Here is a 26,423-nt window from a genome sequence, read left to right as displayed (position 1 = left end):
TGTATCCCGGTGCTTAAAGACAAATTAAGGCCAGGCACAGTGGCTCATCCCTGTAATCCTAGCACTCTGGAAGGCTGAGGTGGGCAGATTGCTTGAGTCCAGGAGTTTGAGACTAGCCTAGGCAGCATGGTGAAACCCCATCTGTACAAAAGATACAAAAATTAGCCAGGCATGGTGGCACATGCCTGTAGTCTCAGCTGCTTGGAAGGCTGAGGTGGGATGATCACCAGAGCCCAGGAGGTAGAGGCTGTAGTGAGCCATGATTGCACCACTGCACTCCAGCCTGGGTGACAGAGTAAGACACTGTCTCAGAAAAAAAAAAAAAAAAAAAAAAAAGGATAAATTAAGTGCTTAATAAAGTGCTTCTGAGAATTTTCTTTCTTTTTCCCCTGACACAGGCCTTTTATCTTCCATCAAAGTGTAAGATTGTCCATGTATAAGAATGGCTGCAAAATCCTCTACAAATAAAAGTATACCCCATGAGTGCACACATGAGATCCCTTTTTCAGTTCTATTGTTCATACAGGCACAAGCAAGAAAAATTTGAGAGGTAAGAGTCTCATGATAGTACAATCTTGATCCATGATCTTGAGAAAAAGCTGTCCACATCTGGGATGCCATCTGCTTCAGGAAAGAAACTTCCCTGTTTAGCTTTACCTTAAGGTTTCCAATCGGTATACAGTTCCAAGAGTCTGGAGGGGGCCCTTCTGAGTTGTGAGATTATGAGACCAAGGTTCAGGATCTCAAAGTTTTGCTGCATTGTTGGTAAGGGCAGTTTTTTTGTGATGTTGCCCTCAGAAGACCCAATCGATCTCCAGGTTCTAGATTGTGAAATGTTTGCTTGTCCTCAGTCAGTGGACCATGAAAGTTTTTTTTTTTTTTTTTTTTTGAGACGGAGTCTCGCTCTGTTGCCCAGGCTGGAGCTCAGTGGCCGGATCTTAGCTCACTGCAAGCTCCGCCTCCCGGGTTTATGCCATTCTCCTGCCTCAGCCTCCCAAGTAGCTGGGACTACAGGCGCCCGCCACCTCGCCTGGCTAGTTTTTTGTATTTTTTAGTAGAGACGGGGTTTCACCGTGTTAGCCAGGATGGTCTCGATCTCCTGACCTTGTGATCCGCCCGTCTTGGCCTCCCAAAGTGCTGGGATTACAGGCTTGAGCCACCGCACCCGGCCCATGAAAGTTTTTTTTAACCTGGTGAAAATACACTTTGACATAATGCATTAAAACCTTGTAGTATTTAATCATATCAGTATTTAGTAGCAGAAGATACATGACATTCTATTATTAGGTGCATAGGCCTTTCCAGTGACTATTTATTTCATAAGGGGTCAACTTCCATCTTCTACTGGAAGTGGATCTGATTGTCATCAATCTATAATACCTTTGACGAAGGCAATCTAGTCAATTCAGTTAGCTTTGCCTAATGTTATTGTATCTGTAATCCTTTTTAAAAAACTGGCCGGCCTTGGTGGCTCACGCCTGTAATCCCAACACTTTGGGAGGCCAAGGCAGGAGGATCGCCTGAGGTCAGGAGTTTGAGACCAGCCTGGCCAACATGGTGAAACCCCATCTCTACTAAAAATACAAATATTAGCCGGGAATGGTGGCAGGCGCCTGTAATACCAGCAACTCAGGAAGCTGAGGCAGGAGAATCGCTTGCATCTGGGAGGCGGAGGTTGCAGTGAGCCGAGATCACACCATTGCACTCCAGCCGGGGCAACAGAGGGACATTCTATCTCAAAAAAACCACAAAAAAACAAAAAACTGTTTTATGACCGGATGCCGTGGCTCACGCCTATAATCCCAACACTTTGGGAGGCCAAGGAGGGTGGATCACCTGAGGTCTGGGGTTCAAGGCCAGCCTGGCCAACATAATGAAACACCATCTCTACTAAAAATACAAAATTAGCTGGGTGTGGTGGCACATGCCTGTAATCCCAGCTACTTGAGAGGCTGAGGCAGGAGAATCACTTGAATCTGGGAGGCAGAGGTTGCAGTGAGTCAAGACTGTACCATTACACTCCAGCCTGGGCAACAAGAGCAAAACTCTGTCTGAAAAATAAATAAGTAAATCAATAAATAGGCCAGGTGCGGTGAGTCATGCCTGTAATCCCAGCACTTTGGTAGGCCAAGGTGGGCGCATCACCTGAGGTCAGGAGTTCAAGACCAGCCTGGCCAACATGGTGAAACCCCATCTCTACTAAAAATAGAAAAAATTAGCTGGGCGTGGTGGCAGGCGCCTGTAATCCCAGCTACTAGGGAGGCTGAGGCAGTAGAATTGTTTGAACCCAGGAGGTGGGAGACAGAGGTTGCAGTGAGCCGAGACTGTGCCATTGCACTCCAGCCTGGGCAACCAGAGTGAAACTTCGTCTCAAAAAAAATTAAAATAAAAAAACAAAATAAATAAATAAAACTGTTTTTACAACTTGTCCAATGAAACAAGTATTAGTACTTCTATCACTACAACCAGAAAACATGTACTGAAAATGAAAATTGAATAAAATTCCTCTATAAAGGTTTAAATGACCTATCAGGTAGCAGAAATGTACTTGAAGTTGTGTTCATCTTCCCAGAATTATGGGTTTAACAACCAAACATTGGTCATAAACTATTTTAGCAATTTAGAACAGTCATCACACACACCCACTCTCATACACACACACACATTTAATTTGGAACATTTTATCTCTTCGTGATGAATCATGGAAAGCTTAATAATGGAGGCTTTAAGGCCTTAGGAAGGGCCAGGCAGCCATCAGGGTTCTCCATGAGTCTGTGCCTAATATTGGACTTATATTTTAATATCAGCTTTGTTTCTCTAATTTAGGTGCATAGTATGGTTTATTAGATGGGTTAGCATAGGTAATTTGAGTTGGACCATGGAATTTATTCAAATTGCACATCTTAACAATTTCCACACTGGCTGATTTAGTATGACAATTTGGCAAAGTATTTTCTTGGTATTCAATTATTTATTTATATATTTGAGACAGGGTCTCACTCTGTTGCCTAGGCTGAAGTGCAGTGGTGCAGTCTCAGCTCACTGCAACCTCCCCCTCCCAGGCTTAAGCAATCCTTCCACCTCAGCCTCCCAAGTAGCTGGGACTACAGACACACACCACTATGTCCTGCTAATTTTTGTATTTTTTGTAGAGACAGAGTTTCCTTATGTTGCCTAGGCAGGCCTCAAACTCTTGGGCTCAAGGGATCCGCCTGCCTTGGCCTCCCAAAGTGCTGGGATTTACAGGCACGAGGCACTGCCCCAGCCTTCAATTAATTCTTGTCCTGTTTGGGTTAGCAGTTTTATAAACCAGTCATTCCTTTTATTAGAGTTCTGAGAATTCTTACCTAGTCCAAATGATATGATCCTAAAGTTATGAGAAATCTGTATTTTTTTTTTTTTTTTTTTTTTGAGACACAGTCTCGCTCTGTTGCCCAGGCTGGAGTGCAGTGGTATGATCTCGGCTCACTGCAACCTCTGCCTCCCAGATTCAAGCGATCCTCCTGTCTCAGCCCCCCAATAGCTGGGATTACAAGCACATGCCACCATGCCCAGCTAATTTTTGTACTTTTAGTAGAGACGGGGTTTCACCATGTGGGCTAGGTTGGTCTCGAACTCCTAACCTCAAGCGATCCACCCGCCTTAGCCTCCCAAAGTGCTGGGATTACAGACATGAGCCACTGCACCTGGCCAGAACTGAAGACACAACACTCTAGGATTTTGCTTGCGGAGTTTTCAGAAACTGCATCAGAATTAAGCAATTAACCATGGAAACAACTTAAAACAGGCATAAAGGCATAATAGCTGGGCGCGGTGGCTCACGTCTGTAATCCTAGCACTTTGGGAGGCTAAGGAGGGTGATAAAAGGCCAGGTATGGTGACTCACCACCTGCAATAGCAGCACTTTGCAGGGCTGATGTGGGCAGATAGCTTGAGCCCAGGGGTTCGAGTCCAGCCTGGGCAACATGGCGAATCCCCGTCTTTACAAAAAATAGAAAAATTAGCTGGGCATGTTGGTACCTGCCTATAGTCCAAGCTACTTGGGGGGACTGAGGTGAGAAAATCACTTGAGCCTGGAGGTTGAGCTGCAGCGAGCTGTGATTATGCCACTGCACTCCAGCCTGGATGACAGAATGAGACTCTGTCTCAAAAAAAAAAAAAAAGAAAAAGAAAAAGAAAAAAAAAAAAAGAAAGTTCAAACAGGACTGAGGGGTAGAAAGGGAAAAAGAGGGCCGGGCGCGGTGGCTCAAGCCTGTAATCCCAGCACTTTGGGAGGCCGAGACGGGCGGATCACAAGGTCAGGAGATCGAGACCATCCTGGCTAACACGGTGAAACCCCGTCTCTACTAAAAAATACAAAAACTAGCCGGGCGAGGTGGCGGACGCCTGTAGTCCCAGCTACTGGGGAGGCTGAGGCAGGAGAATGGCGTGAACCCGGGAGGCGGAGCTTGCAGTGAGCTGAGATCTGGCCACTGCACTCCAGTCTGGGCGACAAAGCGAGACTCTGTCTCAACAAAAAAAAAAAAAAAAAAAAAAAAAAAAAAGAAAGGGAAAAAGAGGTAAGTGTTAGGAAAAAGGTGTATTGAAAATCCCTCAGCGGGCCAGGCGCTGAGTTGAGATTGCACCATTGCACTCCAGCCTGGGTGACAAGAGCAAGACTCCCTCTCAAAAAAAAAAAAAAAAGAAAAAGAAAATTCCTCAGGGTTTTTCTAACACTATTTTTATCTTCATTTTATTTATTTATTTATTTATTTATTTATTTATTTATTTATTTATTTATTTTGAGATGAAGTCTTGCTGTCACCCAGGCTGGAGTGCAATGGCATGATTTTGGCTCAACGAAACCTCTACCTCCCAGGTTCAAGTGATTCTCCTGCCTCAGCTTCCCTAGTAGCTGGGATTACAGGCATGCACCACCACGCCCGGCTAATTTTTGTATTTTTAGTAGAGACGGGGTTTCACCATGTTGGTCAGGCTGGTCTAGAACTTCTGACCTCGTGATACGCCTGGCCTCCACCTCCCAAAGTGCTGAGATTACAGGCGTGAGCCACTGCGCCTGGCCTATTTTTATTTTTAACAGCTTTAATTTTAACTTCATCAGCTATATTAGCATCCGATCTATAAAAATTATTACATTGGAATCAGGCATGGTAGTGTAATCCCTGCGTTTTGGGAGGCTGAGGCAGGAGGATCACTTGTGCCCAGGAATTTAAGGTTACAGTAGTGAGCTATGGTTTCTTCATTGCATTCCAGCCTGGGCGACGGAGTGAGACCATATCTTTAAATACATAGATATGATTACTTTGGATTTGAGAGTCAGAGAATTTAGAGGAAACTAGGCTGTTGTTTTCACATATTTTTCTTTGTTGCTTTTGCCTTTATGCAAAGTTTTCCTTTATCTTTGGAGAGTAGAAAAACTGTGGATTTTTTTTTTTTTTTTTTTTTTTTTTTTTTTTTTGAGACGGAGTCTCACTCTGTTACCCAGGCTGGAGTGCAATGGTGCGATGTTGGCTCACCGAAACCTCCCCCTCCCGGGTTCAAACGATTCTCCTGCCTCAGCCTCCTGAGTAGCTGAGCCACCACACCCAACTAATTTTGTATTTTTAGTAGAGACAGGGTTTCTCCATGTTTATCAGGCTGGTCTCGAACTCCTGACCTCAGGTGATCCGCCCGCCTCGGCCTCCCAAAGTGCTGGGATTACAGGCGTGAGCCACCGCGCCCGGCTGCAAAAGGCATACTTTATAAAGGTCCAAGGATAATGGAAATAGAAGACATTAATGTAACATGTTCTCGGGAACTAACTAGATAGACAAAGTATTTTATCTTTGATTTGTTTCTGGACCTCTGCTTCATTCTGCAACCTGCAGCCAATTACCATGGTGTCCATCTATTATTAGGAGCCTTAAGTAGCTCCGTAATTCACACTTACTCTCTTCAATCGATGTGTCAGACTGTGGGGGCCACTTAATTCCCATTCCAAATTCTTGGGAAAGGAATTTAATTGGGTTGAGCTTAGGTCAGGAGCTTACTGAAAGAGCAATCAACTGGGGCCCGGGGACAGGGTGCACTGTGTGAATGAGGCTTCTTTTTCTGCAAATTTGTCAAGCAGAGGCGGACTGGACTAGCTATATAATTTTGCAGGGCCCTGTGCAAAAATGAAAATGCTGGGCTCCCTAATTCAAAAGTTTCATTATTGTTTCCAAAAGTTTGCAATTGCAGACAATACGGCAATTAATAACCTTGTGTATGTGTACTTTTCCATTGTCGGAGACCTAGACCGAGTACTATTTTCTGTAGCGAGCCTTTGACGTTCTTTCCTTTTTCTGATGAGCCACAGCATTTATAGTAGGAATTTATTCACATAAAATTTGCTCCTTCGTTAGATACCAGTAACTGGCCTTCTCTAATTGCTTTGGGTATCTCGTTGGAGTTCTGTATGATTGAGCTCCGGGAAACTCAGTCCACCCCTCATTCCAATTCTTTTTCACAGCGTCCCAGTTAACACTGGGTAAACGGTAAAATCTTAGATAGTAAGGTTTTTATTATCCTAACATAAACAGGCCTAAATATGTTGTCGTACCTTTCTGTAGGATTAATGGCATATCTTTACAAATGAGAAATACTTTTCACGAGACTGAAACAGCCTGCAACGCCGCCTACATTCAGGGTAAGTACGCGCGTTGGTGAGGTCAGAAACGCTAGACACCTGAGCACTAGGGGACGACCTCCCCTGCTTTCCTGCATTAGTAGGACTTGCCCGGAACCTTTCCTGCGAAATCTGAGGTAGCCCGCCCGGACAACTCCGCTGAACACAACAGGCCAAGAACTAGTAGGTTAACTGTATGCCTGGAATTTCTAGCTCATCTACATGTTCCCGGAGCAAATAGCCTTAAATTCTCTCGCTATTTAAAGTCCCTAGTGACGATAACTTTGTTGTACCTCAGCAAATATCATAATTAATTGTTTCCGAAGAAGTTTATGCTTGATTTTGGTCAGGCATATATTTGGGCAGCCCACCTGAAACGAACAAGGAAGGCGGGGGAAGAAAGCGGAAGCCGCGGGGCCTTCTAAGTCCGAAAGTCTCCGGAGCTTGCGCCAGGCTCTTCGCGGCGTCCACCCCTTAGACGCAAGTTGCTGAAGCCGGCCGGGGAGAAGGCGTTGTTGCCGGAGCTGAGACCGGGCGGTCACGGTCCGCAGGGATGAACCTCGAGTTGCTGGGTGAGAAGGGCTGTGGTTGCGTTATAGAGAAGCGTTGAGTACTGGAAAGGAGGGAACCCAGGCGGGAGGGGAGTCAGGCTGCAACCTTAGGGACACTGGTCTGCTATGGATCATTGGGCACACCTGATGTGGAGCAGCAGCAGGAGGAGGAAGCGCACCTTCTGCCCGAGTAGATTGCATTGCCCCTCCCGAGGCCACTTTCGTATCAATTATGGAGCGATGGGGACAGACAGTTTGTGACTTAGGTTTGATTATAAGGATCACAGGTGTTGAAGTAGCCCAGAGCAGCCAGGACCAGAGTTGTTGGAGATGGAATTTGAAGAAGTGAGGCTTGGGATGAAGCTTTGAAGACTTGTCAGGGAATTGGGTTCCTGGACAGGTTGATCTTTTTGTAGAAACGAGATGTCCAAGGAGGGGACTTGGAGTTCTTCTGGTAGAAGCCTCTCATTGAACGGATGAATAAAGGCTTAGAGGGTAATGGCTAGGCACTAAGCAAGTAAATGGCATAGTTGGCACTGGAATCCAATTATCCTAACTTTCTGTTTAAGGTCCTTTACTAGGGACGGTGTGTAAAACATTGAAGTGTGAAATATGGAGGAAGTTGTCTTTTGTCATCCTCACTTAGAGTCATTTCCTCCTTACCTCCTATCCAGATTATTTAAAAACTGTAGGTCCTTTCTCCTGGACTTTCATTAGGTGACGTTTAGCATGGTATCCTAGGGGTAACTGAGGTTTTCGAGGACTTCTGCCCGACTTGCTGTTCCTAATGGTTAGGTTTCTCTTTAAAGAAAATCAGAAGATGTGTTGTCAAAAGCGCTGCAAAGATACATAAAAAATGGTCTTTGCCCTTAAAGAGCTTTTCATTAAGCACGGAGTTTAAGGTGATTATGTAAAATAGCCGTAGGATATTGCAGAATGTAGGCAGGCCTGAAAGAACCATTACCAGTTGCTAAGAATGTTTGGAACAGAGAGTGAATGTCTTTGGGGCAAGGGAAGAAGTCAACCAGGAAAAACAAACCCCCAAAACCTGTGGAGGAGTTGGAGTTTTAAGTTTTTTGTTGTTGTTGTTGTTTTTAAGACAGTCTCGCGCTGTCGCCCAGGCTGGAGGGCAGTGGCATAGTCTTGGCTCACTGCAACCTCCATCTCCTGGGTTCAAGTGATTCTCATGCTTCAGCCTCCTGAGTAGCTGGTACTACAGGTGCGCACTGCCACACCTGGCTAATTTTTGTATTTTTAGTAGCGATGGGGTTTCACTGCGTTGGCCAGGCTGGTCTCAAACTCCTGGCCCCAAGCAATCCATCCACCTCAGCTTCCCAAAGTGTCCCGCCTTAAGTGGATTTTTAAGGTTGGTAAAATATCAACAGGCTGAAGTATGAAGATATGGGAGGGATGAATTTTCCTGCTTGGCCAGGTTGTGGATAAAGAGAATGCCAAGGGATGGGATTGGTGCCATCTATTTTGTGTTGGTTCTCGAATGCCCAGCTGAAAAGTTTGGAGTTTTTAGGGAAGGTAGGGTAGATCTATTGAAGGGTTTGACTTAGTAACTCAGTCAGAGCTGTGAGTCTGTAAGGTTTGTCTGACAGCGATGTGGAGTTCAGTTTTGGAGGAGTGTAAAACCAGGTTGGAGGGGTAGATTACATGAGTGATAAGGAAGGCCTGAGCTAGGAAATAGAAAAGACGTTGAGGAGGTAGGGATGACAAATAGATTGCATGTAGTGGTGATGAGTAAGAGAGTTACGTGAAAAATGGTGAGAGCAAATAATGATGCTATTGATAAAGTGTAAGGACATTGGAAAAAGACAGCTTTGGAGATGTTGAATGTGGTCTAGGGGTCAGGAGACAGGTTTGGATTTATGGGAGAGATTTGTAATCTTACAGATGGGCTCGTTGAAACCTTGTGAATAGATGGAGGCATGATTAAGGGAAAAAGTGGGAGGGGGAGAAAAGAAAATTGCCAAGCACACAATCTGTAGTTAGGGGTTAAGAGGAGGAATAAATGAAGATAACAAGTTAGCTAACAGTTATAAAGTACTTTCTCTGAGCTAGGCAGATTTTCAAGTGCCTTCCATGTATTAATCTATGTAGAGGAAGAAGAGAGTACAGATTGGTGTGGTGTCTTCATAGAAGCCAATCAGAGCAGCTGAGTCTGAGGGCTTAGAATGGGTTGCTCTGATTAGTCCTTTGGCAGCTTGGAACAGAAGCCAGATTACAGTGATTTTAGAATGGTGTGGGAGACAAGCGCAAAAGGTTGACCCTTATTTTTAAAAACTTAAGGATAGAAGAAAGGTGATGACACTAGCACTTTGAAAGAGTAGCAGGGACTTGCAAAAGGCTTTTCTTGAATGATACAGAAGATTCATTAGGATAAAACTTAGGAAGGAATATTTATTTTTATTCATCTTTTGAGACGGAGTCTTGCTCTGTTGCCCAGGCTGGCGTGCAGTGGCACAATCGACTGACCACAACTTGCGCTTCCCAGGTTCAACTGATTCTCCTACCTCAGCCCTCCTGAGTAGCTGGGATTACAGGCACCTAACGCCACACTTGGCTGTATTTTTTGTAGTTTTAGTAGAGACTGGGTTTCACCATGTTGGCCAGGCTGGTCAGGAACTCCCGATCTCAAGTGATTTGCCCACCTTGGCCTTCGAAAGCGCTGGGATTACAGGTGTGAGCCACCGTGCCCAGCCAGGAAGGAATATTTAGCATTGGAAGGTTAGACAAATTAAAGAAGCCTGGGTCCAAAAGATAACAATCTCTGAAAATGACTGTATTTTAAAGTGAGAAAGTTAATGACTACAGATAAAAGAAAAGGAACAGAAGTAATGTGATTGTGGAAGCATATTGAAGGACATCTGGCCAGATGAAGGAAATGAATGACAATGTATTTTTAAGGTGGTTACTCAAGTGGCTCATAGGTAGACACTAGTTTTACTTCTGCAACCACTTTTTGAGCCCCTGCTGTGTGCACTGGAGATAAATAAGATCATTTGTCAAACTTATTTTTACCACAAATCACAGTAAGAAATATATATTCTATCACAGTTCACTATATGTACATACACACACACACGTGTAACTAAATTTCTTAGGATTATACTTAATCCTTGTTATGTTCAGTGTCCTCTGATATTTTCTTTTCTTTTTTTTTCCCCCCTTTAGACGGAGTCTTGCTTCTATCGCCCAGGCTAGAGTGCAATGGCGTGATCTTGGCTCACTGCAACGTCCGCCTCCTGGGTTCAAGCAATTCTCCTGCCTCAGCCTCCCGAGTAGCTGGGATTACAGGCATGTGCCACCATGCCCGGCTAATTTTTTTTATTTGTGTTTTTAGTAGAGACGGAGTTTCACCATGTTGCCTCAGCTGGTCTCAAACTCCTGACCTCGTGATCTGCCCGCCTTGGCCTCCCAAAGTGCTGGGATTACAGGGGTGAGCCACTGCACCTGGCTGATATTTTCTAATCTATTGAAACACTTGTTCCAACTCACTAAATTAATGTATCCATTTATGGTGGGTTGAGTCCTACTGTTTGAAAAACATTGAAACATTGAAATAAGATACCAGTTTTGCCCTGGTAAATAGAGCTAAGAGGAGAGACAAACAAGTAACTGTGTATCATATAGAACCACAATAAATGAATGAGCTATGGGAATCCAGCTAAAAGCAATTACAAGCAGTTGAGGCCAGGTGCAGTGGCTCACGCCTGTAATCCCAGCACTTTGGGAAGCCAAAGCGGGTGGATCACCTGAGGTCAGGAGTTCAAGACCAGCCTGTCCAAGATAGTGAAACCCTGTCTCTACTAAAAATACAAAAATTAGCCGTGCATGGCAGCCCGTGCCTGTAATCCCAGCTACTCAGGAGGCTGAGGCAGGAGAATCACTTGAACCTGCGAGACAGAGGTTGAGGGGAGCCGACATCATTGCATTACAACGTGGGGGACAAGAGCGAACTCTGTCTCAAATAAATACATATATGGATATCTATATGGATATCTATATGGATATATATATATGGATATATATACACACACATACAGAAAAAAGTCTCCCCATCCCAAATTTTAAGTGGGGTTTATCCTTTTATACCTTTTTGTTTGCTCATATAAACACATTTACACATAAATTTGTTTATTTTTATTATTTTTTTTTTGAGACAAGAGTTTCCCTCTTGTCCAGGCTGGAATGCAATGGTACGATCTCAGCTCACTGCAACCTCTGCCTCCCAGGTCCAAGAGGTTCCCCTGCCTCAGCCTCTGGAGTAGCTGGGATTACAGGCATGTGCCACCACGCCTGGCTAATTTTGTATTTTTAGTAGAGACAGGGTTTCTCCATGTTGGTCTGACTGGTTTTGAACTCCCGACCTCAGGTGATCCACCCGCCTCGGCCTCCGAAAGTGCTGGGATTACAAGCGTGAGCCACCACATGGGCTTTTACACATAAATTTGTAAGGACTAGGCCGGGCGTGGTGGCTCACGCTGGTAATCCTAGCACTTTGGGAGGCTGAGGCAGGTGGATACCTTGAGGTCAGAAGTTTGAGACCAGCCTGGCCAACATGGCCAAACCACATCTCTACTAAAAATACAAAATTAGCTAGCCGGGCATGGTGCCATGTGCCTGTAATCCCAGCTGCTGCTCGGGAGGCTGGGGCAGGAGAAGCACTTGAACCTGGGAAGCAGCTGCTGTGGTGAGCCAAGATCGTGCCACTGCACTCCAGCCTGGGTGACAGAGCGAGACTCTGTCTCAAAAAAACAAACAAAGAAAACCAAGCTAGTCAAGAAAAAAAAAAACAAAAATACCCCCCAAAAAACTGAAAGAAATAAAGAGAATTTCATGTTTAATCAACTACTATTTGCTGTCACAACCTAAATGCTGTTATTAGGAAGGGGTGTGATCGCTGCCTTTAGTAAAGGTTTCAAGGTTTCAAAGAGTAATTGTGATAATTTGACTGATATGAATTGACTCTTGCCCTTCCTTGCTCTTTTTTTTTTTTTTTTTGAAACGGAGTCTTGTTCTGTCAGCCAGGTTGGAGTGCAGTGTCATCATCTCAGCTCACTGCCACCTCCACCTCCCAGGTTCAAGTGATTCTCCTGCCTCAGCCTCCTGAGTAGCTGAGATTACAGGTGCACACCACCACACCCGGCTAATTTTTGTATTTTTAGTAGAGACGGGATTTCACCATGTTGGCTAGGCCGGTCTCGAACTCCCTTGTGATCTGCCCGCCTTGGCCTCCCAAAGTGCTGAGATTACACGCATGAACCACCGAGCCCGGCTCCTTGCTCTTATGTTAGTAAATATGGAAATAAATTGTGAAATGCCCAAAGGGTATGATGGAGAAAGACTATTGCTAACTTGGATATGTCAGCAGTTGTCAAACTTTTTAGTATCGGGATCCCATTATACTTTTAAAAAGTAGAGGACCACCAAAGAGTTTTTGTTTATGTAGGTGATATCTACCTACCAGTGTTTACCAATTTAGAAGTTAAAACTGAGATAGTATTTTTAAAGCACATTATTTAGAAATAACCATAATAAGTCCATTACATGTTTATGTAAGTAGTTACTTTGTTTTCAAAAACAAAGTATTTAGTGAGGAAAATGCCACTGTTGTGACATTTTTACAACTGTCTTGAATGTTTGCCTGAATAGAAGTTGGGGGACTTCTCATATCTGCTCCTGTCTTCACTCTGTTGCAACATCCCAGGTCATATAGTCTCAGGAAAGCTCATCTGTATACTTTTGAGTAAACAAGTCATCTTAGCAGAATCTTAAATCCATGTGGCCTCATGGAATGCCTGAAAGGGCGTCATATCCCCGTTTCATTTTCGTTTTGTCAGCCACTGCTATACACTGTTCATGAGTTGTATGATCCTTGCTATGTGGTACATGTTCCATCAATTCTTTCTTTGCTTTGTTGCAGAGTCCTTTGGGCAGAACTATCCAGAGGTAAGAGTATAGTATTGCCGTGATTTTAGGAACATAGTAACTTGTGGATGTTTATGTTAGAACAGAAAATACTTTTTGATCCTTGTGTTTTGACAAAGAAGCATTAAGTGTGATAATATATCTTTTGCTATGATAAGGAACTAGTGTATAATTTTGATCAGGGAGGAAATAGGCAGTGTGGGCTAGAAATCTTATCATGATGTTGTAATCTTACAGTTCATTTTCCTTTAAATAAAAGAAAAACTTTCATTGAAGGATTTTTCACAAACAACACCATCGTAGGTTTTTTTGTGTGCTTTTCTTGTTTTGATCAATGTTTTTACGTAGTAAAGCAAAATGTATGCTATACATGTGCTTTGCTTTTTTAAGTGTAAAACTATTTTGTAACACTTGAATGTTTGAGGATAGACATTGTGGTTATTTTAAATAGCTTGGTATTGATGTGAAATAATTTGACTTCTCTAATGTTATGCTTTGTAGGCTATTCCAGGGTTTTTTTTTTTAAATTCTTTTTTTTTTTTTTTTTTTTTTTTTTGAGACAGAGTCTCGCGCTGTCACCCAGGCTGGAGTGCAGTGGCCGGATCTCAGCTCACTGCAAGCTCCGCCTCCCGGGTTCACGCCATTCTCCTGCCTCAGCCTCCCGAGTAGCTGGGACTACAGGCGTCCGCCACATTGCCCGGCTAGTTTTTTGTATTTTTTAGTAGAGACGGGGTTTCACCGTGTTAGCCAGGATGGTCTCGATCTCCTGACCTCGTGATCCGCCCGTCTCGGCCTCCCAAAGTGCTGGGATTACAGGCTTGAGCCACCGCGCCCGGCCTTTTTTTAATTCTTAAAAAAAATTCTTTTAAATTCTTTTTGTTTTAAATTCTTGGAATAAATTCCCATAATTATGATGACTATATCAATAGATACGACTTTTTAAATACTTCTGTTATATTTTGCCCATTTGCCCTCCAGAAAGTTTATACAAAGTTATAGTAGTGATGTAAGGGATTGATCACATCTGTTTCCAGAATCTGTGGTTAGCTTTAATAAACGTTTCTTCATTTTGGCTATTTTAGTAGATATAAGAAGACACAGAGAGATTATTTTGGTATACAGTGTAATTTATATTCAATAAAAGTATCACAAGTGATAAAGAACCTTTAGGAAATAATTTGGATACCTGGCTATTGTTGTCTCTATTCTTGTATTTGTTTCAATTTTTAGGAAGCTGATGGAACTTTGGATTGTATCAGCATGGCTTTGACTTGCACCTTTAACAGGTGGGGCACACTGCTTGCAGTTGGCTGTAATGATGGCCGAATTGTCATCTGGGATTTCTTGACAAGAGGCATTGCTAAAATAATTAGTGCACACATCCATCCAGTGTGTTCTTTATGGTAAGACATTTTTAAATTAATATTTAAATATGAGTTAGGAGAATGAATGATGACTACATATTTGCAAATCTCATTGTGGATATTTTAATACTTAGATTTTAAAATATTCAGCCATTAGTAATACAGTTTATCATGGTTTTTGTAGATCCTGAGTCCATGCTGTCCTTGAAGCACCTTTCTTGGGAGAAATTCATTGTATTATGGATCTGTGTCAGGTGCTGAGAATATCTCAATACTGAAATGAGATATTTTCAGATTGTAATTGTAGTATAATTGTGTTAGAATAAAAAATCTCGGTTAGGACAGAAGCTTGGAAGTCATCGAGTCCAATTTTGTCCAGGTTATTGAATTTCAGTAATTTTAGTGATCACAAGTGTGACTATTCCTTCAATGAAATATAGTTATTAAGGTTTTATAGCAAATGTAAAAACAATTGAAATCTGCTGTTACATGAATTCCCATTGATTTCACTCTTACTCTCTGAAACTATTTGCTTCAGAAAATTTTATTTTGGGGCAGCATTTTTTTTAAATGAACTTGGGGCCAAAAAAAAGGACGTAATCTGATCAAAGTTAAGTCTATCTCCTTTTGTCTAAATGATATTATAAAGCATTGGATTGGGAGGAGGCTTGAATCACAGTAAAGTTTGGCCAGTAATGTACTGGTGACTTGGGCCAAAACTTTTCTCTTATATCTAATAATCCAGGAAGCACTGGCCTGGATCTCTTAGGTTCCTTCCACCGCCTTTCTGTTTCTTTTTTGTTGTATTCTTGCAATAAAGATACAGGCATGGTGGCTCATGCCTGTAATTTGAGCACTTTGGGAGGCTGAGGCAGGTAGGTGACTTGAGGTCTGGAGTTCGAGACTGGCCTGACCAACATGGTGAAACCCCATCTCTACTAAAAATAAATAAATTAGCCAGGCACAGTGGCGGGTGCCTGTAATCCCAGCCACTTGGGAGACGGAGGCAAGAGAATTGCTTGAACCCCGGAGGCAGAGGTTGCAGTGAGCTGAGATCCACTGTACTCCAGACTGGGTGACAGAGTAAGACTCCGTTTCAAAAAAAAAAAAAAAAAGGTTTAAATAGATACACATATTTTTAACAGTTTTAAGAGGTAGGGGTGTGTGTGTGTGTGTGTGTATGTATGTGTTTCACATAATATAAAATTTAGAGTGTACAATTCACAGGTTTTTATATATTCAGAGTTGTGCAACCATCATCATTATATAATTTTAGAACTGGCTAGATGCATTGGCTCATGCCTGTAATCCCAGAGCTTTGGGAGGCTGAGATGAGAGGATTCCTTGAGCCCAGGAGACCAACACAGTGAGACCTTATCTCTACAAAAAGTAAAAAAATTAGCTGCATGTGTGGTGCACATCTGTAGTCCTGGCTACTTAGGAGGCTGAAGTGGGAGAATCACTTGAGCCCAGGAGTTCTAGGCTGTAATGAGCCATGATTGTGCCACTGCACTCCAGTGCCTGGGTGACAATAAACCTTGTCTCTTAAAAAAAAAAAAGAACTCTTACCTATTAAAAATACGTGTGTTTTTATTATATAGTAATATATACTTATTCTAGAAAATCATGGAAAATAAAACAGAAATAACTAGTATTTTCTGTAGACCTCCTAACCAGATACTACTACTTTCTATGTATAGATTTTTGTTGTTGTTGTTGTTTCTGAGACAGGGTCTTGCTCTGTGGCCCAGGCAGGAGTGCAGTGGCTAGTCACAGGCATGATCACAGTTCACTGCAACCTTGAAATCCCAGGCTCAAGTGATCCTCCTGAGTAACTAGGTCTACAGATGTGCGCCACCATGCCTGGCTAATTTAAAAAATTTTTTTATAGAGACAAGGTCTTGCTATGTTGCTTAGGCTTGTCTTGAACTCCTGGCTTCAATCGATCCTCCCACCTCAGCCTCCCAAAGTGCTGGGATTACAGTTGTGAGCCACCATGTCTGCTCAGTTTCTAGATAATTTTTTAAAGCATAGTTTGTAATTGTGCTATGTTCTATATTTTACTTTTCCCTCCTAATACTGTCTAGACATTTTTCTGCTTGAGTAGCCTTTAACAACTTTTTAAATGACTGTGTATTGTCTGATAAACCATAATTTACTTAACCATTTTCTGGTTTTTTTTTCCTCGATTACATAATGTTTAGTGAATGTCTTTGTGCCATAGTTTTTCTTATATATTCATTCATTCATTCAGTAGGTGTTGACCATGAGTTATGTACCAGGTGCTGTGTTAGGCTCTGGGGACACAAAAACAAATGAGAAATTCTTGATGATTAGTGGGAGGTGGATTTGTATACAGGTGCATGTACTAAAGCTTTGTATGTACTATACAATAACTATATTTAAGATTTAGTGGAGATGAAAGCACAAAGAAGGAAGTTATCAATTGTACTGGAGGGGACTAACGGTCAGAAAAGCTGTCATAGATGAGATAATTTATAACTTTATTTTATTTTATTTTTTTGAGATAGAGTCTTGCTCTGTCACCCAGGCTGGAGTGCAATGGTGCGATCTTGGCTCACTGCAACCTCCACCTCCTGGGTTCAGGCAATTCTGCCTCAGCCTCCCGAGTAGCTGGAATTAACAGGTGCACACCACCATGCCTGGCTAATTTTTTTATTTTTGGTAGAGACAGGGTTTCGCCATGCTGGCCAGACTGGTCTTGAACTACTGACCTCAGGTGATCTGCTCTCCTTGGCCTCCCAAAGTGCTGGGATTGCAGGTGTGAGCCGCCACGCCCAGCCAGATAATTTATAACTTTAAATTTGTATGTTAAGTAGATGTTTGCCAGATATATTCCAAGCAGAGGGCACTGCACAGGCAAAGGCATATCAGCTTGAAACAAGTATGGTACGATAGCGAACTACAGGTATCAGGATAGCTGGGTTGTGGTATGGGAAATATGATATGACAAGAGCCAAGGTAAACCAAGGTCCTCATGGAGAACCTCTCTGCCAGACTCATGAATTTGAACCATAGCTTGTATGTACTGTGAAGTCATTAAGAGATTTTGACAGGAAAGTAACATGATGAGCTTTTATTTTAAAAAGAACTTCAGAGCATCAAGTAGAAAAGAGATTGAAGGGGCAACAGTGAGTGGACATAGGAGAACTGCTGTGATGTAGGCTAGAGACGATGAGTGTTGCAGTAAGAAAGGAGCCAAGTTAGACAGATGTAGAAATGGTAGAAATAAGAGGACTTAGTCATTAATTCGATTGTAGTGAGTGAAATGGAAAAGTTAAGATGATTCTTAGGTTTCTGGCTTGGTTGAAGATACTCATTAATGGAAGATTAGAGGGGGAAGTGGTGAGTTTGAGATTATTATAGTTGCATGTCTCCCGTTATTTTCATATTAGTTTTTTGCAAATATTTGTGTTAAGAGTATCTTCCCTTAAGATGGTAAGTGCTGTGAGAATATGAACCTTGTGTACCATTTCACTGCTATGTTCTCAGCTTCTAGCATTGTACCTGATACACAGTAGCCATTCAGATAGTTGTTGGATGAATGGGAGATGTCCCAAAAAGCATCTGAGATGCCCAATGGGCATTTGGTCTATGATTTCTCATTACAGTAGACTTCCAGAAGTGTGTTATTAGTCAGACAAAGGATATAAAGTGAGAGATTTTTCAACCGCTCCCTCCAACATTTTTAACATTTTAAAATCACAAAACCTATACTTGATAATTTAAAAGTTGTTGTGTGTTTTTTTTTTTTTTTTTTTTTTTTGAGACAGAGTCTTGCTCTGTTGCCCATGCTGGAGTGCAGTGGCGCAATCTTGGCTCACTGCAACCTACGCCTCCCAGTTTCAAGTGATTCTCCTACCTCAGCCTCCTGAGTAGCTGGGATTACAGAAGCATGCCACCACACCCGGCTAAGTTTTGTATTTCACCATGTTGGCCAGGCTGGTCTCGACCTCCTGATCTCAGGTAATCTGCCCTCCTTGGCCTCCCAAAGTGCTGAGATTACAGGCGTGAGCCACTGCACCTGGCCATTAAAAATATTAATATGCAAAGTACAAAATGAAAGCCCTTTGTCTACTTCTTGGGGTAACCACTGTTAAAGAGTGTGGAATATATCCTGTCTATAAGATATCTATATCTCTATATGTGGAAAAAATACATATATCCACATAATAGTTCTTAAACAAAAATAAATATATTTTGTTCTGTAGCTTGCTTTTCCACTTACCATATAGTGGATATTTCTCTGTGTCTCATTATTTTAAATAGTTGTGTCTATAGAGTATTGCATAGTATAGATGCATAATAGATTTAACTGTTCCTTATTTGAGCATATTAGGGAACAAATTTTACCAAGAGAAGTTTTGAGTAGGCCTGATAGCTAACTTCAACTATTAGTAAAGTTGATATATGAAAGAGAGAAAAAAATGGCCCAGGATGTAGAAGCAGAACTGGTAGGTACTGGCTGGGCGCAGTGGCTCATGCCTGTAATCCCAGCACTTTCGGAGGCCGAGGCTCACCAATCACTTGAGGTCAGGAGTTCGAGACCAGCCCCTACAACACAGTGAAACCCCGTCTCTACTAAAAATACAAAAATTAGTCAGGCATGGTGACGTGCGCCTGTAATCCCAGCTACTTGGGGGGCTGAAGCAGGAGAATCGCTTGAACCCGGCATGCGGAGGTTGAAGTGAGCTGAGATCTACCTGGGCTACAGAGTGAGACCCTGTCTAGAAAAAAAACCCCAAAAAACAAAACAGAATTAGTAGGTAGTGAACAGAAGTTAGGTATAGGGAAACAAAAGTTAACTCCAAGTAGAGAGGAGCTCCCAAGCAGAGGTGCTGTAGATGGGATTAACTGCCCAGGAGAGAGCTATCCGAGAGCTGTTCTTGCCTGAGCTTGCCACCCCCGTTTTTAGGATGCTGCAGAAGAAATTCAAGCACTGGATGGGGGCCATAGGTAGACTTTAGCACATTAGAATCAGTAAAGACCCATCTGTCTTTGGGAAAGAAGCTGTGAGAAAATATGATAATTCCTAATTCTTAAGCTTATAGAATTTGGAATTGAAGAATAAATTATTTTTTTAGTTTTTACTTTTCTTTATAACTTAATTTTTAGTTAGATTTCCCTCCATTATGACAGAAATACAAGCTTGCTGTGAAAGAAAACAAAAATTATAGTGCAGTAGCAGTAGGTTTTTTTTTTTTGTAACTCACCCACCCCCTAGTACAGAAGAGTTTAGAGGGAAAACGGAATCATAGCTAACATTTTGTTCTATAGTCTATTTGTGCTAACAGGCCTATAAGAATAGCAACAAAACCTGTTCCTTTTTTCTCCTCACTCTCAGTCTTGTGCCATTCCCAGTAGACTTCTATTTTTGGGGGCTATTTCTTCTGCTGTTTAGCTTCATATTTCTAATATGTGTATTGCTTTTTCGTTAATTTCAGAAATTGAGTTTCCTGTTACAGTGTATTTGAATTTTAACTTACCCTTTACCCTCTCATCATCCACCCTTTTACCCTCCCATCATCATCATCATCATCCATCCAGCTATTGGCTTTTTTTGGTGCACCTTTGCATTTTAACACCTTTAGGCCTCTTCAGAGTTGACGTTCTTTAGAAGGACTCACTAATTGCCTGACTATAGATATTCTAGAGCCAGTAGAAGAGAGACACCAGAGTCCTTTTGTGTGCAGGCTTTAACTTAATCCCTCTATATTTATAACCTTAGCTTACCCCTGCCTTCCTGAGTCCTGAGTCCTGAGTCTGGGAATATATTTATTTTGTCTCTGATATAAATATTTTTTTTGAGCACTTATTATGTACCAGGCATTGAGTACTTATTATGTGCCAGGCTAAGAGTTTTTTATGTATTAATTTAAATTATCTCAACAGCCTTCTGCAGGTAGATACCATTTTTATTCATATGTTATAGATGAGGAAATTGAAGCCCATAAAACTTGAGTAACTTGCCTAAGATCACACAGCTAGGAGGTGGTAATGTCTAGGCTTGAGCAGAAGTCTGACTTTTGAGCCATGTTCTTAACCATGGAGATTATATTGCCTGCTGAGTTTCTCAATAGCATCTCCTCTTGATTTCAAAACCTGGATAAAGTATAGGTTTTGGGTGACTTTTTTACTTGTTCCATTTTCTTTTTGTTTTTGTTTCCTGCCTTCCTATGGGCTACTTGGACAAGTTTTTAGAATTCCATTTTGCTTTATCTGTAGTGTTTTTGAGTGTATACCCTTGTGTAGCTTTAGTGGTTGCTAGGTTTTACATCATACATTTATAACTTACCACAGTCTACTGGTGATAAGTTGTATTGGTGAACATTTTACCAGTTCAAGTGAAGCGTAGAAACCTTACCTTCCTGTTGTCCCCTTGTCCTTTCTTGTATATAATATAATTGTCTTAAATATTTGCTTTACGTACATTGAGACCCACATAAGACAGTGTTAAAATATGTGTTTTAAACATCAAAACTCAAGAAGAGAAAAAGTAATTTTTTTTTTTTTGAGATGGATTCTTGCTCTTTCACCCAGGCTGGAGTGCAGTGCCGTGATCTCGGCTCACTGCAACCTCTGCCTCCCAGGTTCAAGTGATTCTCTGACCTCAGCCTCCCGAGTTGCTGGGACTATAGGCGTACACGACTATGCCCAGCTAATTTTTGTATTTTTAGTAGAGATGGGGTTTCACCATGTTGGCCAGGATGGTCTTAATCTCTTGACCTCATGATCCACCTGCCTTGGCCTCCCAAAGGCTGGGATTACAGGCGTGAGCCACCGCACCCGCCCTTTTTTTTTTTTTTTTTTTTTTTCGGAGACAGAGTTTCGTTCTTGTTACCCAGGCTGGAGTGCAATGGCGCGATCTCGGCTCACTGCAACCTCTGCCTCCTGGTTTCAAGCAGTTCTACAGCCTCAGGCTCCCAAGTAGCTGGGATTACAGGCATGTGCTACCATGCCTGGCTAATTTTGTATTTTTAGTAGAGATGAGTTTTCACCATGTTGGCCAGGTTGGTCTCGAACTCCTGACCTCAGGTGATCTGCCTGCCTTGGCCTCCCAAAGTGCTGGGATTATAGGTGTGAGCCACCACACCTGGCTGAGAAAAAGTAATTTTATCTACCCATATATTTATAGTCTTCATTGTTCATTCTTCCTTCCTGATGTTCTAAACCCTTCATTTAATCTTTTCTGAACATTAGGTAGCCAACTTTAGAGTATGTCTGCTAGCAACAAATGTCTCAGTTTACCTGTTTATTCCTGGGATGACAGTTCTTTTCTTTAGCGCTTGAAAAATGTGCCACTTCCTTCTGGCCTCCGTGGTTTCTGATGAGAAATCCCTTTTCATTCACGTTGTTGTTCCTCTATAGATAAGGCATCATTTTTCTGTTGCAGCTTTTGAGAGTTTTTCGTTGTCTTTAGTTTTCAGAAGTTTGTATTTCTTGGAGTGGATTTCTTTAGGCTCATCCTAGTTGATGTTCTTGAATCTGTAGGTTTTATATCTCTTGCCAGATTTAGGAAAATTTCAGCCATTATATCTTCAAATACCTTAACATCCATGTCTGTATTCTCTCCTTCCAGGATTCTGATGACATGAATATTAGATCTTTTGTTATAGTTCTGAGGCTCTGTGTATGTGTGTCTATACACACACACACACACACACACACACACACATATATATGTATACACATATATACACACACAGACACATCATATATGTATGTCTGTTTTCTCTCTATTGAGATTGGGTAGTTTTTATTCCATCTTCCAGTTTGCTGATTCTTTCCCTTTTTTTCCTCCCTTGGCTGCTGAATTCATCTATTGAGTTTATTTCTGTTACTATATTTTTCAGTTCTAAAATTCCCATTTGATTCTTCTCTGTATCTTCTATTTCTTTGCTAAGATTTTCTGGATTTTTTTCCCCATCTGTTTCAGGCATGTTCATAATAGTTTGTTGAAGCATTTTTATGATGGCTACATTATAATCCTTGTCAGATAATTCTAACATTTATGTCATCTCTGTATTAGTGTCTATTGATTGTCTTTTCTTACTCAAGTTGAGATTTTCTTTGTTCTTGAGTTGACAAGTGATTTTCATTTGAAACCTGGGCATTTTGGGTATTATGAGACTGTAGATCTTATTTATTTTTTATTTTTTCTTGAGACAGTCTCACTCTGTTGCTCACGCTGGAGCTCAGTGGTGCCATCTTGGCTCACTGTAACCTCCGCCTCCCAGGTTAAAGCAATTCTCCTGCCTCAGCTTCCCGAGTATCTGGGACTACAGGCGCATACCACCATGCCTGGCTAATTTTTTGTATTTTTAGTAGACAACGGGGTTTCACCATATGGCCAGGCTGGTCTCAAACTTTTGGCCTCAAGTGATTTGCCTGCCTCAGTCTCCCAAAGTGCTGGGATTACAGGTGTGAGCCATTGCACCCGGCCTATAGATCTTATTTAAATCTTCTAGTTTAGCAGGCCTCCTCTGATACTGCACAGGGTAATGGAGTGTGCCATCTTGTTATTGCCAGAGGTGGGTGAAACTCCAGGTTTCTTCTTACTTGGCCTCGTTACTGCTGGGGGGGATTGAAAGTTTAGGCTCTCTACTAGGTCTCTGCTGATAACATCCTGTCTGGGAAGGATAGGAGTTCCTTGTTCCTTCTCTCTGTGTGTCCTCTGACACCGTGGTGGTGCAACCTCATTACTGCTGGTGGTAATGCAAATCTGATTCCCTACTGAGCCTTCTTGGACACCACCCCAGTGAGGTGGGGAGGGTGCCTTGTTATAGCTGGATAAAGGTGAAGTCTAGGCTATCTGCTTGAACCTTGCTAAGAGGGGGATTTGCAGTTCTTTTCTGTGATGTTTGGCTGGAGTAGATTGGTTATTGTCTTGAAGTTTTCTGTCTTGCCAGGCTGTCCTTTTCTGGTCCCTTAGCTGGGGAAAGCAGACTCTTCTTGGGGATTTTTGTGTGTGTCCACTAGCATTACCAGGTTGTTGGCTTTTCCTTCACCCAGAACGGAGAACATGAGGCAGAAAGAAAATTCCGGGATTTCACTGTTGTGTCATCCTTAAGATTCTGCAGTCTCTGGCTTGTCTGTCCTTTGTCTACCTTTCAGAACCCTTTTTGTCTCTTTTATATGTGATGTCCAGTGTGTTTATCTGTACTTAGCAGGAGGAATTAATTCTTTCTCAGTTTCTTTTAAAATTATTTTAAATAACAGATACTTACCATTTTTTTTGTTTTGTTTATACCATGATGGTGCAACTTCTGAGATAACTTCAGAAAGTTCAAATATATCAACCTTAAAGGCCAGCTGATTTTTAGACTCTTCTAAGATGTTTTTAATCTCTTATTTCACTGAGTCACTTTATAGTTTTATCTTGAAATATTATGAGCTTCCATTACTAGATAATAAAATGTCATGAAAGCATTCTTATTTATTGCCTAGTTGGAAAAGCTTGTGGATTTGAGTATAAGTAGAACAAAACCAGAAACATTGTTGACCTGTGCAGTTGCAGTAGTGTGTGTGACTTACACAGTTTATTCCTGAGAGTGGTACGGTATACCTAGAATATGTGCTAAATTACCCCTGTTTTTCCTCAGCTGGAGCCGAGACGGCCATAAGCTCGTGAGTGCCTCCACTGATAACATAGTGTCACAGTGGGATGTTCTTTCAGGCGACTGTGACCAGAGGTTTCGATTCCCTTCACCCATCTTAAAAGTCCAGTATCATCCGCGAGATCAGTATGTCTAAGCTATTTCTCTCCTGGGGTGGGGTCTAATTCTATATGGATTATATGGAATGGGCTCATGATAATTTTAGTTATGGTTTTAGAAGGCAAATACGCATCTCTTCAAAACTTCTACATAAAATAATCTTTCTATCTAGGTTGGCTCTACTGAATACATTTCTTTCTTTCTTTCTTTTTCTTTTTCTTTTTTTTTTTTTTTGAGACAGGGTCCTGCTCTGTCACCCAGGTTGGAGTGCAGTGGCGCAATCTTGGCTCACTGCAACCTCTGCCTCCCGGGTTCAAGATTCTCCTGCCTCAGCCTCTCGAGTAGCTGGGGCTGCAGGCGCATGCCACCATGCCCAGCTAATTTTTGTATTTTTGGTAGAGACGGAGTTTCCCCATGTTGGCCAGGTTGGGCTCGAACTCCTGACCTCGTGATCTGCACACGCCGGCCTCCCAAAGTGCTGGGATTACAGGCGTGAGCCAGTGCACCTGGCCCTGAATACTTTTTTTTTTAATTTAAATTTTATTTTTTTAATTTTAATTTTTATTTTTTTGCGATGGAGTCTTGCTGCGATGCCCCGGCTGGAGTGCAATGGCGCAGTCCCAGCTTACTGCACCCTCCTCCTATTTTCAAGCGATTCTCCTGCCTCAGCCTCCCAAGTAGCTGGGATTACAGGCATAGGCACCACATCTGGGTAAGTTTTTGTATTTTTAGTAGAGATGCGGTTTCACCGTGTTGGCCAGGCTGGTCTCAAACTCCTGACCTCAAGTGATCTGCCCACCTCAGCCTCCCAAAGTGCTGGGATTACAGGTGTGAGCCACTACGCCCGGTTTCTTATTTTTTTTTAATGATTATGTGTTATTTCATCAAGACTAATTTTACTCAGAATTTTCCCTGTTATTAGACTTGTGGATTTTATGCTTTTTCACTGTTTCAAATTTGCTTGGGCTGGGCAAGTTAATCAGGGTATGGACAGGGATCAGGGAAAAGAACAGAGAATCAGCTTGCTGATACCAAAGCAACAGCCAACGTACTGTTCGTATTTTTAAACAGGAACAAGGTTCTCGTGTGTCCCATGAAATCTGCTCCTGTCATGTTGACCCTTTCAGATTCCAAACATGTTGTTCTGCCGGTGGATGATGACTCCGATTTGAACGTTGTGGCATCTTTTGATAGGCGAGGGGAATATATTTATACAGGAAACGCAAAAGGCAAGGTAAGCCTAAAAGCTGGCAAATCAGGCATCTTGTACACTGGCTCATTTAATGTTTACTTGTTTTGTTTCCTTTGAAAATTTTTTTATTCTTGGACTAAGCACAGTTCCTGCCTGCAGCAAATGTAGTCTAATTTTCCTCCATTGCTTAACAATAATTTTTGATCTTTGGATTTAGAGTGATAGAGATTATTTGACCTAGAAAAGCGTGGAAGGACCTTTACTGGATGCTAGTAATGAAGGGCCATTATGAAATTATAAAACTTCAATGTCATGTTATCAACTGGAACACTGCTGATCAAAATGTCTTAACATCTGGTTTTATAAAAGATTGTATAATTCAGGCAAACTTAACTTACAGTACTGAGACTTACTCTTCTTTTTCCTTTTTGTTAACTTCTGACCTTGCCTTTTGGAATGTGTAGGCCCTTTTCTCTGGAATACATTGTAGAAGGTGTTTCTTCTGTGGAATAAGAAGTCAGGTCAGGTGACCTTTAAAGGTTCTTTTCATGCTTAGAGTAGTTCCACTGGGCATCTTGATTTATTTTTATTTTTATTTTTTGACTGGGGCACATGGGCTAGTATAATTTCATGGCTATTTTAGACAGGCACTTTTTGCTTTTTTTTTTTTTTTTTTCCTGAGATGGAGGCTCACTCTGTTGCCCAGGCTGGAGTGCAGTGTGTGATCTCAGTTCACTGCAACCTCCACCTCCTGGGTTCAAGCGATTCTGCTGCCTCAGCCTCTTGAGTAGCTGGGATTACTCCTGACTTTAAGTGATCTGTCCACCTCAGCCTCCCAAAGTGCTGTGATTACAGGTGTGAGCCACTGCACCCAGCCTTAGAAAGTCTTTTTTTTTTTTTTGAGATAGAGTTTCGCTCTTGTTGCCCAGGCTGGAGTGCAATGGCATGATCTCGGCTCACCGCAACCTCTGCCTCCCGGCTTGAAGCGATTCTCAG

General features: G+C 42.0%; 1 protein-coding gene across 9 annotated transcripts in view; it reads left to right on the top strand.

Moving 5' to 3' along the window:
• Positions 1–7,057: 7,057 nt before the first annotated feature.
• RBBP5 (RB binding protein 5, histone lysine methyltransferase complex subunit) overlaps positions 7,058–26,423 on the top strand; it is a 37,668-nt gene continuing 18,302 nt past the window's right edge. For 7 of the 9 annotated variants that reach the window (XR_012432142.1, XR_012432136.1, XR_012432139.1 and 4 more), the window contains exons 1-5: positions 7,058–7,218; positions 13,130–13,155; positions 14,365–14,537; positions 24,122–24,262; positions 25,307–25,469. Coding sequence is in view for 5 of the 9 variants with exons in the window: in XM_015448889.4 (XP_015304375.1) it covers positions 7,200–7,218; positions 13,130–13,155; positions 14,365–14,537; positions 24,122–24,262; positions 25,307–25,469 (522 nt within the window). In the remaining 4 variants the exon portion in view is untranslated. The remainder of the gene's footprint in view (positions 7,219–13,129; positions 13,156–14,364; positions 14,538–24,121; positions 24,263–25,306; positions 25,470–26,423) is intronic. The other 2 variants (XM_074034217.1, XM_065540519.2) reach the window with 2 other exon arrangements.

This window comes from Macaca fascicularis, chromosome 1, assembly GCF_037993035.2.
Source record: "Macaca fascicularis isolate 582-1 chromosome 1, T2T-MFA8v1.1".
Classification (NCBI taxonomy): domain Eukaryota; kingdom Metazoa; phylum Chordata; class Mammalia; order Primates; family Cercopithecidae; genus Macaca; species Macaca fascicularis.
Note: the sequence above shows the minus strand (reverse complement) of the source record. Positions and strands in the feature narration are given on the sequence as shown.